The sequence below is a fragment of the Ochotona curzoniae genome, unplaced genomic scaffold (assembly GCF_017591425.1).
Source record: "Ochotona curzoniae isolate NIBS_2020 unplaced genomic scaffold, NIBS_Ocur_1.0 contig_291, whole genome shotgun sequence".
In the NCBI taxonomy this organism is placed as follows: Eukaryota; Metazoa; Chordata; class Mammalia; order Lagomorpha; family Ochotonidae; genus Ochotona; species Ochotona curzoniae.
The window spans coordinates 1009431-1026508 of NW_024465649.1; the positions used below are offsets into that span (position 1 = coordinate 1009431).

General features: G+C 42.5%; 1 protein-coding gene across 9 annotated transcripts in view; it reads right to left on the minus strand.

Moving 5' to 3' along the window:
* MIER1 (MIER1 transcriptional regulator) overlaps nucleotides 1-16784 on the minus strand; it is a 67366-nt gene extending 50582 nt beyond the window's left edge. The window contains exons 1-5 of one of the 9 annotated variants that reach the window (XM_040978399.1): nucleotides 16589-16678; nucleotides 15513-15613; nucleotides 12662-12735; nucleotides 1382-1406; nucleotides 1145-1181 (exon numbers count right to left, since the gene is read on the minus strand). In XM_040978399.1, the coding sequence (XP_040834333.1) occupies nucleotides 1145-1181; nucleotides 1382-1406; nucleotides 12662-12735; nucleotides 15513-15613; nucleotides 16589-16655 (304 nt within the window). In that variant the 5' untranslated portion in view covers nucleotides 16656-16678. Of the gene's footprint in view, nucleotides 1-1144; nucleotides 1182-1381; nucleotides 1407-11463; nucleotides 11589-12661; nucleotides 12739-15512; nucleotides 15614-16173; nucleotides 16327-16588 lie in introns of those variants that run through there. The other 8 variants (XM_040978401.1, XM_040978403.1, XM_040978402.1 and 5 more) reach the window with 8 other exon arrangements.
* Nucleotides 16785-17078: the final 294 nt, after the last annotated feature.

Consider the following 17078-nt stretch of genomic DNA (forward strand, 5'->3'; position numbering starts at 1 on the left):
CCCAGAGTACAAAATGATTTGTGTTATGAATAGGATTCTGAACCTTATAAAAAGATTCATACGGGCCCGGCCCGGTGGCGTAAGTGGTTAAGGTCCTCGCCTTGCATGCCCGGGATCCCATATGGGCGCCGGTTCTATCCCGGTGGCCCTGCTTCCCTTCCAGCTCCCTGCCTGTGGCCCGGGAAAGCAGTCGAGGACAGCCCACGGCTTTGGGACCCAGAGGCTCCTGGCTTCAGACCGGCATAGCATCGGCCGTTGTGCTCACTTGGGGAGTGAATCATCGGACGGAAGACCTTCCTCTCTGTCTCTCCTCTCTGTATATCCGCCTTTCCAATAAAAAAATAATAAAAATAAATCTTAAAAAAAATTCATACTATATCGAACACTTTTTTCCCTAAAACTTAACACAGAGAGGCAATGATTCAATGATTTGGTTAAGTTCAGTGATGCAAAAAACACAATACCTAAATATCCAACATACAAAGCATATTTTTGAACAGAACTTTAGTATGCCTCAATGGACTCACTTTTCAACTTGCCATAATGGGCTGTTTCTAAACCTGTATACTTCATGCAGACAGCTCTACTTCTGCTGGTAAAATCTGGAAACGTAGGCAAAAAGACCTAGTACCTGACTCTTTTCACTGCCACACAACCCCAACTAATTACTGCAATGTAAAACATGCCATTTTCAGCGCTGTCAATGATGGACTTTATCACAAAATCCTAAACCTCGATGTATACATAAGATTGTTTAACTTTTTAAATATCATTGGAGTGGTCAAACAAAAATGCTGTGGCCCAGATTAATCCAGAAATCACTAGTCTGCAGTATAAATCACAGAAATATAACCGTTGACTGAACCTGCCCATATCTGAGAATAACTTCAATCATTTATCAAGATCATTATTCATTAGTTGAGTTTTTATTCTTCTCTCACTTACTAAATGAAACTTTTTCTCTCAAAAATGAAAACTTCATTTCCTAGACAAGCAGACATTACTAAGCTGACTGCTTTAAAAAAATCATATATATTTCAAACCAAGCAACAATTTTAGGACTGTAAAAAAAAAAATACATGACAATTCACAGAAAAAAAAATAAAAAGAACTCAGAAACAGTCACGACGGTGAACAGCCTCACCTGTACTTTCATGGGCAGTCAAACATTTCATCCATTTCTTTATCCCCAGAGAAAAGAAGCATTCAGAAGAAAAGCAAGTCAGATGAAAGTCTAATGCCTCTAGCCTTTATGCAACTAATGACAAATGTTAGCCAAATATATATACATATGTATATACATACATACACACACACACACACACAAACACACACACACATACATACATCTGTATTTAAATAAATAGAGAGAAATGCTTACCTGGACTTGAAGACTCAACAGATGGCTAATAAGGGGAGAAAAGAAGAAAAGTTAGCATTTTCGTATTGTGTATCTTCTTCACAAACAGTACAGGAATTAGCTAATGCTAACATAAGACCAAGCATTACATTGGAAGTTTTAGTGTCTGAACTGGGAAAGACAAACTCAAACTTCTACATAGCTTTCCCTTTCATCGCTTATAAACAGAAAAACTCAGGCACTTCTAAATTTAGAAGATAATATAAAATTAAGAAGCAAATTAAAATATTAAAGGCAAACAAGATGTCCTTAAAGAGGTGTGATTTTAGATCTTAAGAAAGAACTTTTCAAAATATTTTCTCCTAACAACTTACACAAAACTGCACATAATTGCAATTAAACCCTTCTGTGTATCAGAATGGAGGTGGAAACAATTTGAAGAAATCATGTCAACTAAAAACTAGGTTGTAAGAAAGCAGATGAAAAAAATCAGAATGTTACTTAAGCACAACACTAAATTAAGGTTAATCTTCAGGATAAGCAGCATATTTTTAACTACCATGAACAACCATCCAAGCCAAAGCCTATAGAGATGTTAGACAATACAATAGAAGCTTGTACAGATACCTGATTTCAATGTTTCCCCCACTACTGTGCCATTCTATTTGTCATAAATGCAGCCAAAAGCAACTGGAAAATTTAAAAACTAAATTGATACCAACCTATTTTATTGACTACCACTCTGACAATGTCTCATTCTGTTTTAACCTAATTCAGGGTTATAAACAAATCAGTCACAAGCACAAACACCTTAAGGACAAATTCAGTAACTGGAAAGATGTTTCAAATGACATTAGCCTTAGAAATAATATGTTGCCAGTTCATTCAAAGCTATCTATTTCATGCTTATTAGAAGACAGATATGATGGGAGGCCAAAGCACGAGCAAAGGGATTAAAGGATATTACAGTATTTTCTTTCTGAAGCAAGAACAAAACAGAAATGAGAAAAATGCCCAATTCTTTGAAAGCTAAGCATCCAGGTCAAATTCCAATGTAGTAAATTTCCATTTTCAAAATTGTCTGCTATGATATTACACAATGAAATATGTAATGTAATACAGTAAGAATGGCATTCTAGGTTTCACATGGTAATTAACATCAGGTTCTATCGAGACACTTTTTCAAAGGTCCTATCTTTTAATTCTTAACTAAGAATGATTCTGTCTTATAACATTGTGATTCTAATGAAACAGACAGCATCTAATGCTGTGTATTTCCAATGTGATATCTCTATCATTACTTAAGTTACTCTGTCAGAGCACAATCAATATATTACTTCTTTTTAATTAAAAGAAAGTAATGTAACCATTAGGTATTCCAGGTTGCTTAACATCTTTTGGGCACAGCTACTTACTGCAGGCTCAAAATGGATTTAAGCAGCATAGAAATTATTACATAGCAAATCAAGATTTCAAAATAATTAACTTACATTCCATGAAGTTACATTTTATTTCCCAAGTGTAAGCAAAACCTGTGCCCATGGTTACAGCAATGCTAATGACCAAATCTTTTTGTTTTGGTTTATGTTTTTTAAGACTTATTTTTTTTTTTTTGGAAAGGTAGATTTACTGAGAGACGGGGAGTCAGAAAGAATGATCCTTTGGCCTTGGGTCCATTCCCCAAGCAGCCCCAATGGTGAGAGCTGAACCAATCAGGAGCTAGGAACTTCTTCTGGGTCTCCCATGTAGGTACAGGGTCACAAGGCTTTGGGCCATCCTCTGCTGCTTTCCCAGGATACAAGCAGGGAGCTGGATGGGAAGTGGAGCACCCAGACACAAAAAGGTGCTCATATGGCATCCCAGTATGTGCAAGGCGAGAATTTAGCCACTAAGCTATGGCACTGGCCCCACTAAGCCATGGCACTGGCCCCTGCTAATGACTCGCTTCATCTGCCTCCAAATTCACCATCCACAGAAAGTAGCTTTACAATATTGTTTTTTTATTTCATTAGAAAATAAAAAGAAAAAAAAAATTTTTTTGAAAGATGAACAGAAAGGAGAGAAATCCTCCATCCACTAGTTCATTTCCCAAATGGCCAGGGGTAGGCCAGGCTGGAGCCCAAGAACAGGTGTTTTATCAGTCTCCCAACTTGGGTGCAGCAGCCCAAGCAGCTAGCTCAATTTTGCTGCTTTCCTAGCCCATCAACAGTAAGCTGGACTTGAAACGGAGCAGCCAGGACATGAACTAGCACTGATAGAAAATGCCAGCATTCCCAGCATTGGCCAAACTCATTAAACACAGGCACATTTTTCCTTTTTAATAAACTTTTAGAACAGATGCATGCCACCAAAAAAAAAAAAAAAAACAAAAAAAAACCCACCAGCATTTTTTTTTACAAATTAAGAGCTTAAAAGGCAGTTTTTTGAGTATTTAATTTTTTTCAAAACTCCAAAATTATCCCATTTAACTAACATTCTTCTAATTATATTTTAAAAAAACTTTTTGATTAAAAATAAGTGAGTACTGGGTAAAAGGTATGCTTGTAAAAATGTCAGGAATTAGAAATAGTTGATATTGAATTGCATATGGCACCTATATGCATCAGTCTGCATGCCTCACGGGACTAAATGCCAATAAATATCATAATGATTTTCATTTTATTGGGAAACAATTACCACTGAAATGTTCTGGAAAAAAGCCTCAACTGCTTTCCATTCATTATGGTGTCAAATGTTTATAAAACTGGTAGCACTTCTGGGCCAGTGAAATGGCTTAACTGGCTAAAGCTGCAAACCCTGGCATGTAGCAAAGATGGTTCAAGTAACCGGGTCCTTATCATGCACGTTACTTCTGTGCTCAGGTCCAGGCCTGGTCACCATTTCAGATGTCTGGAGGCTAAAAGAGTAGACAGAAATTCTCACTCTCTGTCTCTTAAAAAAAAAAAAAAGAAAGAAAGAAATAAAATGAAGGAATCTACTGTCCTATTGTCTGACATACAGGGATGTTTCAAAGACTGAAAACTGAAAGTAGGGGGAAAGAAATGAAAATGTATATCTATAGATACACTCATAGATAAACACTATTTATGTTTTTGTGTTCCAAAATAAAATTAATTCTATCAGTAGGGATATAGCAACAAATCAAATTTTCTTGAAACCTAACTATACCCAATTAGTGAACTTCTGCAAAACTGACATTTGAAAGTGGTCCAAATTTTAAATATTACTTTGTCAAACTAGAATACAGAATTTAAGTTTAGCTATTACAACAGGAAAGGTTTCAAGGTACAATAAAGGCAATATTTAGGTATAAAATATAAACAGCAGCAGCAGCATTGGCTTATATGAAGGCAGTGCTTCTCATTTTCAAATGCATATAGTTACTGGATCACAGAACTGGCAACAGCATCTGCCCAACTCCCCCACCTTGTAGATCAGTAAACCCAGGGAGATAAAGTAATAAAGTGAAAGTACATCTCAGCTCAGAGCCTCTCACTCCTCAGGGTCCCTCTATTACTTTCTAGAAAAACAATGTAATTTTTTTCCCCTCTGTACTTCTCACCTCTTTTCCATTTTCTTTCTTTTCAAAATGGTTTTCATCTGTCCAAAGCAGGTTTAAAAAGTGAGTCCAAGTTACTTGTCATATTACAGGTTATCTATCTCTTTTGAAACTGATATCCTTCCAAGAAGATCAGCATATCTACTACTAATTACTACAGTAAACCAGAAAGGGAGAAAAAGAACTAAGAACAAAATAAAAAGTACTCATTTATAACAGTGGTTTCTCCTCTAAAAAGACACTACCTCAAACTTAAAGAGTTTAAGCAGGAAAGAAGGTTAAAATTTGGGATTAAAATGAAAAAGAAAAAAGAAAATGTATCCAAGAGGCCAGCATTGTGACACAGTGCATTAAACCACAACCTGCCCCATGGGCATCCTTTATCAGGGTGCTGGAGGACTGGCCACTCAGCTGCAGGTCCAGGCTCCTGTTAACGTGCCTGGGAAGACAAGATGGCCGAAGTATTCAGGTCTCCCCCACCCTTGTGGAAGACTCAGACAGATAAAGCTCCTGGCTCCTGACTGCAGCCTGCTCCAGATCAGGTTGCAGCAGCCATCTGGGCGTCAATCAGTGGACAGAAGGAAAGATCTCTGATTCTCCCTCTCTGCCTTCCCCATAACAAGAATAAATAAATAAATTCGCACTCATATAGCATTAGAAGAAATCTGAGTTGTTACAACAACTATGGAAATAAAAAATTTTGACATGAATACACCTAACAAAGTATAGCAACATACATGTACAGTTCACCACAATCCTGTCATGGCAAAAAGGTGAAAGAAAAAAGAAAAATCGCTCAAATGATTTAGAAATGGTATTTATTTCAAATAATGGAAGACTATGAATCAATTAAGAATGAGAAAGATATTAACATTTTAAGAAAAAACATAAAAAATTAGCAATAAAAATATATGATCAGGGAAAAAAATTAAGATAGAGTACATATAAAACATTTCCTTCAAACAGATACACAATATGTTAAGAGTTACCTCTAGGGAACAAGTCAGGGTGAGGTGACTTTTTTCTCCAATTGTTACTCCTTTCTGTACTGTCCGGATTTTTCTAAACATGCTCATACACATTTTCTTAAAAAGGGCCCAATGTGGTAACCTAGTGGCTAAAGTTCTTGCCTTGCTTGCAACTGGATCTCATATGGCTACTGCCCCACTTCCCATCCAGCTCCCTGCTGTGGCCTGGAAAAGCAGCAAAGGATGGCCCACAGCCTTGGAACCCTGCACCTGCGTGGAAGAAGCTCCTGGCTCCTGGCTTTGGATTGGCTCAGCTCCAGCCGTTGTGGCCACTTGGGGAGTGAAAACAGCAGACAGAAATTCTTTCTCTGTAAATCTGACTTCCCAGTAAAAATAAATATTTCTTAAATTAACTTATTGGGCACACTTTTATCTCAGATGGCAAACAACACTGCACAGAATTTATCAACAGATAAATTCTAGTCACTTTACAGCAAGTTAAATTCACCCATATATCTGTATCATCTAGTTGATAAAAGCTGTCAACAGTTCTAACATTCAATATCTCTTACGTGCTCAAATATTTTACATTTTTATAGAATACGATGTGAACTTTCTTATAGAAAAGAAATCTGTAATTTAGGACAGAGTGAAAGATTAACTAGAGAGTATCAACATTATTTTTACTTCCCCTTACTCCACATTAAGGTAGTAAAACCACAAAGTAATCAGGAGAGCCTTTTATTCTGTGCAATCCAAAAGCTAACTGTCAGAGCAATTTCTTCCCCTAAACGGCTGTAAACAGTGCTTGCGCCTACTGTAAGGCATATTCCCACAGCTAGGGCACTGGGGAGAGAAGCCAGGAAGGAGGGACCCGAAGCTATGGCGAAAGGTGAGGGGTACCGTCCAAGGGGCTTCCCATCACTCCCCCACTGCCCCCATTCAAGAGTGTCAGTTGGCCGTTACGCTTAGGAAAGCTAAGTATAAAAAAGTTAAGAATGCAATGGAGCTAAGATTAGCAAATTTATCAGAGTCACTGCTGCAATTTAGAGGCTACAAGGCATTACGGAAAATAGGCACTGAGAATTCAGAAGTCTTAATCATGTCACACACTAACTGTGCAACTTAAGAGGAATTACATAAACAGCTCACTTTCATTGTCCCTGCGATTTAAAAAAATTAATTTTTTCAGGATTAGTTCAATTTTCTTTGAGACCTATGTATTAAACTTTTATTGTGAACTGTTCAAAAATCAAAACACTACTAACTAAATGGGAAGGATATTTTTTCTAGCGCTGTAAGGGAAAAAAAAAAAACAATCTGAACTTGCAGCAAGCCTTGTGGGGGTCTACTTTAGATTCCACATCCTCAACTGCAACAGTCCGAGGCACTTCAAATCAGAAAATAAGTCAAAAAAAAGGACTTTCAAGGAGGACTGCTACTTGAGCCAATTAGTTCTCATAAAGATGTGTTTAAACATTAATGGTAATGTTTACTTTTCAATTATTTTGGGGAACCTGATTAGACTCACCAGAATTATTGTATCGTATTTTATTACTATACTTCTCCAACTACCTTTTCCACCTTTTTTTATACTTTTTAGTGTGACTCAATTTAAGCTTTTCATGGCTCTCACAGAAGGGTATTTTTGAGTTTTTGTATTAAAACCTTATTAATTCTGAAATATATAAAAATACTAAAAGAAGAAAACCTATTACCAGTGTAGAGAATTATTAAGAGCTTAAATTCACTGCAGTGAAACAAGATTTGCTTTGAGTCAAAGCATTCAATAATAACATTCAACACTTCCTATTTCCTTCAGGAACAAACTCCAGATACATTCAACAAATGCTAGGGAAGGAGTTTGTTTTAAGGGAATAAGTAGACTATTACTTTTAGAAATATTAAAAAAAAAATCTTTAAATGATTATTTTAAACTAATCATCTTAATTAGAAACCATTCTGTTGTTTTTCCTTGGACCAGAGACTGTGACCTGGAAAGGCAGGGCCTGCACGCTACTGTGACTGTTAAGATTAATTTTTCCTAGAGAATAATGTCCTTCACATGTTTACAAACTCTGAAATCAACACAAATTGTTCATTCCCCAATGTCCCTATACCACATTCCTTATAAGACCCAAAGGACCAACTATTTCTTCCTTATTTTTCCTCTGAAAATTCTGACTACTCTGTAATTTTTTTCTCTTAAGTGGGATTAGATAACCTTCTTTTAGAAAATCGATAGGTTAAAAAAAACACTAAACAATGAGAAATATTACCTGAAAGTATTAACAATGTGCATTTCTGCTAAGCATAACCAATAGTTAACATTACCACAATTTAAGAATCATTAAATAATCATGAACTAAAATGACCAAATAATCTACTTAAACCTAAAGCAGTTTGTATTCAAAACCTAAAACAATTTTTTTTCCAGAAAAACACAAGGTCAGGGTCCCTCTCTCACAGAACAAAAAGCAGAAAAAAAAAAAACAAAACAAAACAAACAAAAAAACCAGAAGCCTAATAACTTTTCTCTGGAGACATGTTTCTTCAATAAGTGTTTTTTTCTCCTCAGATTTAGCGTGAGAAGCGTATGACCGCTTTGGTTTTGCTGTCACTTCACCACTGGCTCAGATCAGGTCCGGTTGATGCAAAGTGCAACCGCTGAGCAAAAGAATGCTTTTGCTCCATGCTTTCCAGTGGCCTGGCACGCACACGCACACACGCACACACAGACATACACACACACATCTACGGAGCGTGCTCAAGGATTAAATTAAAGCACTGTTACAAACCAAGCATTATTTCTGCAGCTGGTTTTCTTAAATAAACTGGCTTTGAAAATCATTCTAATGACAAGAGCATTAAGAACAGGGAAATTATAAATTAATTTTACTTTTTACCTCTTCACCAATTTTAGTTTTTGGTAGAATGCAGAGCAAGAATTTATGCTTCTCTTCCTCCAAATTCAATACAAATAAAAACACGTACAAGTAACTTAAGGACTCAGAAAATGAATTAAGCTTTGACACCAAACAAATAAAAGTCCTAAAAGCAAAGCTCAGGTTTTTCCTCTTTCAAATTGAGCTAACAACGAACACGTTTCTATAAAACCCAAAACCTCATTCTCTACGTGCTGAAATATTAAAGTAAAAAAAAAAAAAACTAAGATACAAAAAAAAAAAAAAAGAGGAATTATTAGTGACCTCCAGTACTTTCTTCCTTCTGTCTTACCCTAATGTCAATGCCCTTGGTTTCTAAAACAAGAAAAATATATTAATAATCTAGTACTCTGGGCAGTTATATTTGTGGTGAAGTTTTCTGAAACGGATATCTGACTGCATTTTCATACACTAAGTTGATTTCCCTTCAAGCATATCTTGCCTTTATACCTAGTGCAATGACTCACAGCTAAATCCTTGTCTTGCAACCACCAGGATCCCTGTGGACACCAGTCTGTGCTCCAGCTGCTCCACTTCCCATCTAGCACCCTGCCTGTACCCCAGGAAAGCAGCAGAGGACTGTGCAAGGCCTTGGTACCTGCATTTGGATTCTGCCACTGCAGACACCTCGGGAGTGAACCAGTGGACAGAAGATTTTTCTGTCTCTCCTCTTCTTGCTTGTAAATCTGCCTTCCCAATAAAAATAAACAAATCTTACAAAAACTAAAAAGTGTCTTGCCTTAGAATGACGACATAACTGAAAGCTCACATGCCTGTGAGTAAGCACCCTGAGGGGACACACGCCACCTCTGTGGCCTTGGCAGCTGTCCAGTGCACGTCCACTGGACACATGGCCTATCCCACCCAGACTAACAACATGGATGCAAACCCAGCTCCGTCCTATTCCTGCCCCTCAGGTCAGAGAGACACCAAGAACAGGAGCCTCATGAGGACTCCCATCAAGCTGCTGACTCTCAAAACTCCTGAAAGAAGTCCAATCACACTGAAACGCCACAGCAGTACAATCCCCCAACTCACACGCCTCCTCCTTTCGCAACCACAAAAAGCCACCTCTAAAACCCAATTTTAAAGAATATTAGCAACAATCTGCAAAGGTAGAACTTATTTCTCCTGAAACAGCAGATACTCCAGGACACAAACATAAAGCAAGTAAAAAATAGTAACTCCAGCAAACAGCAAACCATTAGGTCTCTCCACGGAAGAACAGTAAAAAGGCTTCCATAACTAATCATGCCTCTGTTTCCCAAAGTTTAAAAAGGCTATCACTGTGTTGACAAAAGCAGTCATCACTGACTTCACTAAACTGGAGGCCCACTGTAAATAAAATTACCAACTTCCTGTAACTGTTTTGGGTGCCTATGAAACCATGAAAACAGCAATTCAAACAAGAAATATATTTACAGTGCCTTATCTCATAGGAGACAGAAAAGTCCAAAGAGGTAATTTTCACTTTCACTGCATAGAGAAAAATGAAATCCTCCCACGAGACAAGGGAGACAAAACCAACTAACCCCCACAAAACTTCCTATATTTACTTAAAAGCTTAAATCAGAGGTCAGAATTTTGAAGCTTTAGTAGCACGTACAAATTCCAATGGACACATATACCAACACTGTTTTACCCCCCAATTTGAGGGCAAAATGTCAACCTGCTTACCCCCGAAAGAAAGGGGCTTTGGGCACTTGTCTAAGACTAAAAACAGACAGAAAAAAAAAAATCTTACGGAAAGAAAACTTTCGAAGAGTAAAAAAAAGGAGAGTTTTGACCTGGAAGAGCGAAGAACGTGAAGAGGGAAAGATGGGAGGGCGACTGCGCTCACACCTTCGCGGGGGAGCAGGGGAAGATGAACCCGGAGCAAAGGAGCCCCCCCCCCAGGAGCTGGCTCGGGCTGACCCTCCATCCTCACCTCCCCTCCAGGAGCTAAGTCGGCAAAGGCCGCTCTGGGGCAGCCAACGGGTGGGGGATGCGGAAGGGCGCAACAGCATCTCAGCCAGGCAGGGAAGAAAACTTTGCAAGAGGAAGCGGCTACTTGGCCGGCCAAGTTGCCGGAGCCGCAGCCCTGCCCCGACGGCCCACGGAGCTGCGCAGCGCTGTCCCCTAGCGCCCCGTCCCGCAGCCTGCCCCCGGGGGCCCGTCCCCCACCCTGCCCCCAGCACCCCGTCCCCCAGCCTGCCCCCGGGGGTCCGTCCCGCAGCGCCCCGTCCCGCAGCCTGCCCCCCGGGTCCCGTCCCCCAGCACCCCGTCCCCCAGCCTGCCCCCCGGGGGCCCGTCCCCCACCCTGCCCCTGCGCCGTTCCCCAACAAGCCCCCCAGTCCAGTCCCCGAACAAGCCCCCAGCATCCCCCCAGCGCCCAGTCCCCCAGCCTGTCCCCAGCGCCCCGTCCCCCAACAAGCCCCCCAAGTCCAGCTACGCTTCCTTTCCTCATCTCCCCGACGCATCCCAACTAAGTTCCGAGCAAAGCTCGCGCCCTCGGCGTGGCCCGTCCCAGACAACAGGTGGGCAGCGGCGCCAGCAGGGCTGGGCCTCTCCCGGCCAGGCCCACTCCAGCGCTCCCGGCCCGAGCCCGGGGGTGCCCGGCTCTGGGACAGGGAGGGGAGCTCGCTCCCTTACCTCCGCCATATTTGCCGTACTGCCGGGTCACATCTCCGCGGCGGCCGCAGCTGGGTCACGGCCAGAACCCGGATGTGAGAGTCGGCGACGGGACTCCAGCCGCTGCTGCCGTCTCGGCTGCTCCCGCCGCGGCGGCCTCGGCGAGAACGCGCAGGAGCCGCCCGAGCGCGCCCACCGCGCTACACTCCGCCCCCTCGCGGCGCCCGGCTCGGCGAGGCTGGAGGGAAAGGCCGGCGAGCGCGCGTGCGCGGCCCCGCGGCCAGCCCCCGCGCGGGGTGTGGGGAGGCGGGCCCGGGCGCAGTACCCAGCGGGCCCGCGGGAGGGCGCCGCACCTCGGGGCGCCGGCAGCAGAGTCCGCTGCACTTTGAGAACCACTGTCCCCAACAGGCAGATTCCGGACAAGAAACGTCAAATCGCCAGTTCCGAAATCTGAAGAGGGTTCACAGCCAAGATTAAGAAAGGGGATTTTTTTTTCTTTTTAGGTCATCTGTCTCGTTTGCTTTTCCTCACGTACTTTCCTTGACGCCAGTAGCAAAATCGTTGCGCAACACACAAGATTTAAAACTGAGCTTAAAATTTAAGACTGAAAAGCTTGCTTTTTAGTGAGTATAAGAGAATGTCCTGCTTGACTGTAACTATTGGCAAGGCCTGCAGTTTTGGAGTTTAGTGCGCTGGCACACAGTTCAATTGTCTTGATGCTAACACAGCCAACTGGCCCCGACCAATGATTTCAAAGTTACAAGATGTTTCACTTTCAGTACTGGGGCAGATCCCGGCGAACACAAAACTGATACCAAAACCAACACTACAGCATATTGTACTAACCCAGGAATCTAATCAAAAGATACTTTTCCTTTACAAAAAAGATCTTCCTGGCCTCTTCTTAATTTCGAAAATGACTACAACAATCAATCACTCAAATATGAGAACAACTAATTCCCTCCAAATCATGTGATGACAGGGCTACAATATTGTAGGAATGTCTACATATACAATTTTTCTTAGAATTCATACTTATACTGCAATAAAGGGTAGGTTATCTTCAATTACTTGTGTTTTCAAAACTCCAGATGCCATCACACATTATCCTATTTCCAAAGATTTAACATAAACTTCAAACTCTGGCCAGTAATAATTTGCGCATTAAAAAACTGCATTTACAGGAATATGAAGTAGCTGCTAAGTGAAAGGACATTACCTGGTAATTTGACAGGAAAAGAGTCCACAGACAGTCTGTAAACCAATTAAACATAAACATCTGATGCACATTTTCTACTGAAAGAAAAGCAAAGGAAAGAAGAGAAAGGAAAACTTTAAGGTTCCCAAGTCTACAAACAATTTTTACTATTAACTGTACTGTTTTATTAACTGCATTTTCATTTTATTAATTAGAAAAGTTTTTTTCAGGATTCCTTTAGGGGATAAATATCCTAGTATAATAAAACAGTTTCTAACAGTTACTCAAATTATCTTAGTCCTTTCGATTTGAAATAAAAATGCCTTTTTAAAACTTTCAGTTCGTATCTGGTTTTCACTTGATACACTTGTTCGAAGACCTGAAGGCAGAGAACAACAGACACCCATGGACCTGAGATGGCTACAAACAAAAATGGTCAAGGGGCCCAGAGGTTACAGAAAATCAGCTTTATGCTAAGAGGATGGAGGAGTAGTTTCCATTAAAATACAAAAAGCTAATACCTAAAGTACACCTTGCCACCAAAAAGAAAAAGAAAATGTTACTACATGATACATGATCAACTTGCTTAAGTCCAATGAGTCTCTATTCTTCACTTAATATCAACAAAAATTCCAACTGCAATAGAGAGCGGAGAGAGTGCTGGGTCCTCCGGCTGCTCAATGAATCCCAAAGCTGTCAGGACAACTGAGACCTTAGACTTTTTGTATGACTATCTATCTTACTATTAAATGACTTACACATGTACTGCCTGTCAACATTACTAACTTCAAATGGCATCTTTAAAAGCTTCCCTCTACATTTTTCTCTTCCTCTTTTTAGGGAATGTGGGTTCAGTGATTTTCTTAGATTCAGATACTGTGACCAGTAACAGCTCTGACATGTAAGTCCAAGGCAGACATTATTACTCAATTTGTATCCATCCACTCTCATTCTACTGCAGTGACATATTTATCTTTCTCAAAACTTGCTTACCTTCTTTAGTAGCACCTACGTAAAAAACCGGGCTGGGTATTTGATCTAGAGAGGTTAAGCCTGCGCCCCACATCCGGGTACCTGGACTCAGTTCTCAGGCTCCAGCTCACACACACTTAGGAGGCAGTGGGTGATGGCTCCTAGCAGCTGGGGTCCTGTCACCCCACCAGGGGCAACCTAGACTGAGGTGGCCATCATATCCTGGAGACGTGAATTAGCATATGGGAAACCTCTCTGCCTCTCAAATAAATACATTTTTTAAATAAAGAACTATTAATTAGTCATAGAAGCTTTGTGTTACATGGGCCCCTAGGGGTCTTCCCTTAGGAATCCTCACAATGATTTACCATCAGGCCTGTCTACGCTTAACACTTCCTGCTGAGTTACTACAATATATGAATGAAGAGGCTGTTCTTTAAAAGAAAAAAATGTTTGGAGCAGTTTTCCTTTCTTTAGTAAGAATCTACTTCCTTGTTATTTCCATCCATTACCCTTCATTCTTCAGCACTTTGGATTGATATTTTATTTGTATTCAAATGCAAACAGTCAATATTTATGCTTAGGCTAACAAAAACGCATCTTAAAGTGATACAGCTAAAGCTATAAGAAAATTCACCATTAAATATAATGTTTCAAATGATTATGCTTTGTATTACTCAATGATATTCAAGATGGTAGTTGCTAGACTGTGTAGTAAAATGTTTAAAGTTGAACTACAAAATGTGGTTAATTCCAATTTTATATGAGGTTTGTGGTTAATGTCCCGGAACAAAAAAAAAAAAAAAACCTCACTATACAAAGCCTAAATAAATGCTTCTCTAGCTTACACTTGCCACCTAACAGGCTCCTGGTTTTTTCTTTCAAGCAAACTAATACAAATTTTTATCATGTTAAACTACTCAAACTGCTACTATATTAGAAAATTATTCTTAGGTAGTTACTGAATTCTCCAAAAATCATTAAACAGTTTTTAACGGTTTTAAGGTATACACACACATTTGCACACAGGCTTGCTTTTACCTTAAGCACTTGCACTGATCAATAAACTTCTTTAGCACTGCACATACAACCAAGAAAAACAGCCTTCTATTCTGTCCCAGTAGCTGACTCAAATACTAGTAACATACACATCTACACTAAATAAACCCATTATGCAACTCAGAAAGCTACCTCTCAAAGCATACTTGTACTTTTCACAATTTAAACTCTGAGGCTGGTTGAAACACCGAAAGCCAATACGCTAAAATCCTAAAATCTGCTTCTATATCTCATGATTTTCAGGGTCCATGAATCCCCTTTTAAGGTTGTTTTGCAAATTATTTCCTAAAAAAATTTTTCTTTCAAAAGCAGTCTATACTATATCTTTATAATGTGGAGGTTAAAATGTACAGGTAATTATTAATTTGGTTTGAAAAAAGCTTAGGCATCAAAAACGCTGTTTTTAGAAACGACATTTTAGGTAAACTGGATTGACCTTTATTTTAGTAGGCGGAATGCAGGTTGCAAAGCAGCAATGCGCCAGGTGTGGAAGACGCCCACCTATGCGGCAATCAGCATCACCCTGTGGTTAGTAGTGTTTTTATTATTAACAGCACCCCAGAACACCTTTTCACTCTTTCAAGAACAGCTTTAGCTTTTGTTTCCACGGTTTTTACCAAGTTTTATTCACTGGGATTTTTTTTGTGTCTTTTAGCAAGTTTTGTCCATAGGATTACAAACTGACGTATTCACAGTTCTTACAGTAACTTACAGGTAACTGTCATCTCGCCCCAAATCTGAACGTTACTGGCCCATCCACAGATCGTAAACCCTGGAACACCTACGGCTTGAGGGAGTCCGGGATTTCCCTCCCTTCATCTCCAGGTGCACCCCTGCCTACCAGCATCACATCCGTCTTGTCTGCATTGAACCTCAACCAGTTGGTTCTTAACCACGTCCGAAACTCAGCCAGGCACTGGGAGAATCGCGCCACCACACCATCTGGAGCAAAGGAAAGAGAGCCTCAGTAGCATTGGGACCAGAACCGCTGAGACCACAAGCTCAGCATTCACTCCACCGCACAGCTTGGGGAAAACACGGCCGAGGACCAGGACAAGGATCCCGCCAGTTTCCTAAAGAGACATGAACGAGCTCTGAGTCATGCACATCTTAACCGACGGCCACCGTAAACGGGGTACCTCATTCCGCCCGTGAATAAAAGGTTCACGCAACTTTCAGTCATTTCGGTAACGTGGCCACTATAGCCAACCTAGTCTGGTGACTTGCATACACATTTCCACATTACAGTTTTAGCGTCGGAAGCTTTAAATCGTGGGAACTGACACCCAGAGACGTGTAGTGACTCGCCCAAGGTCACACTGCACGCCGAGGACCGGGGCTGGGTTCCAAGCCAGAAACCTGTCCACCACAAACTGACAACAAAGGGGGTCGGGGCATCTCTTCCGAGGTCCCGCTGCCTCACGGGGAAGTGATCCCCGAGTCTCTTCCCTCCCTCACTCCCTCCTCATTAAAGGGCACGGTGGCCCAGGCAGCGTGCTCACCACAGGGGGCTGCGGCGCGAGCCACGACTAAGGGATAAAACAGAGGTACAGAGGTGTAGCCACGCGGCGGTGGTCGGCTTGGTCCCTCCCCGCCCGGGACCGAACCGGGCCGAGCCACCTCCCTCCGCAGCCGGCACGCCACGCGCCACCGAAGCCGCCGCCGTGCTGCCAAAAAGACCGGGCGGCGAGGGCGGGAAGGAGGCGGGCAGCGGGGGCGGCGGCCGGCAGCTGCGCATGCGCCACCCGCGGGCCGGGCGCCTTCTGCGGGAGCCCCTCCCCGGAAGTGCAGGGTCTTCCGGGCGGTGCTGCGCCGTGGGGGAGGGGAAGGCGAGAAAGGGGACTGAGTGTCCTCTCGAGTCCCTCACCCCAAGCAGGACTAGGAGGGGGAGAGATGGTGTGTGGAGGCTGCACTTACAGCCGCTCCCGCTGCTGCCGCCGCCACCTCCGCTGCTGCCGCCAGCGCCTGAAGCAGCCCCATCCATCCGCCTGCAGCCGGGGAGACTCAGAGCCTGGGAGGGGCCTGGGGCCCGGGCCGCCCGCCTCCTCCTTCTAGTCGTCGTCCGGAGCTTCCTCCGGCTCCACCAACCCTCTGCCCTCCCCTCCGCCTCCGCCCTCCTCCTCGGCCCCTTGCCGCCAGCCAACCGCGCGGCCGCTTGTTGAGCCCGAGCTCCGCCGTCTCCATGACGCCCGGCAAACATCCCGGTGCGCGGCCCGAGCCGCCGACGCCGGGAGTGTGGGCGCAGCCAGGGCCGGGGTGAAGGCCCGCTCCGCTGCCGGCCGCCACCATGTACGTCTCTCCCAACACCAGCGGCCGCAAGCAGCCGAACGTGGGGCTGTAAGTCTCGGCGCTGACACCGTCCCCGAGGGGCCCGCAGCGACCCACCCCGCGATCTGGGGGGAGGGTC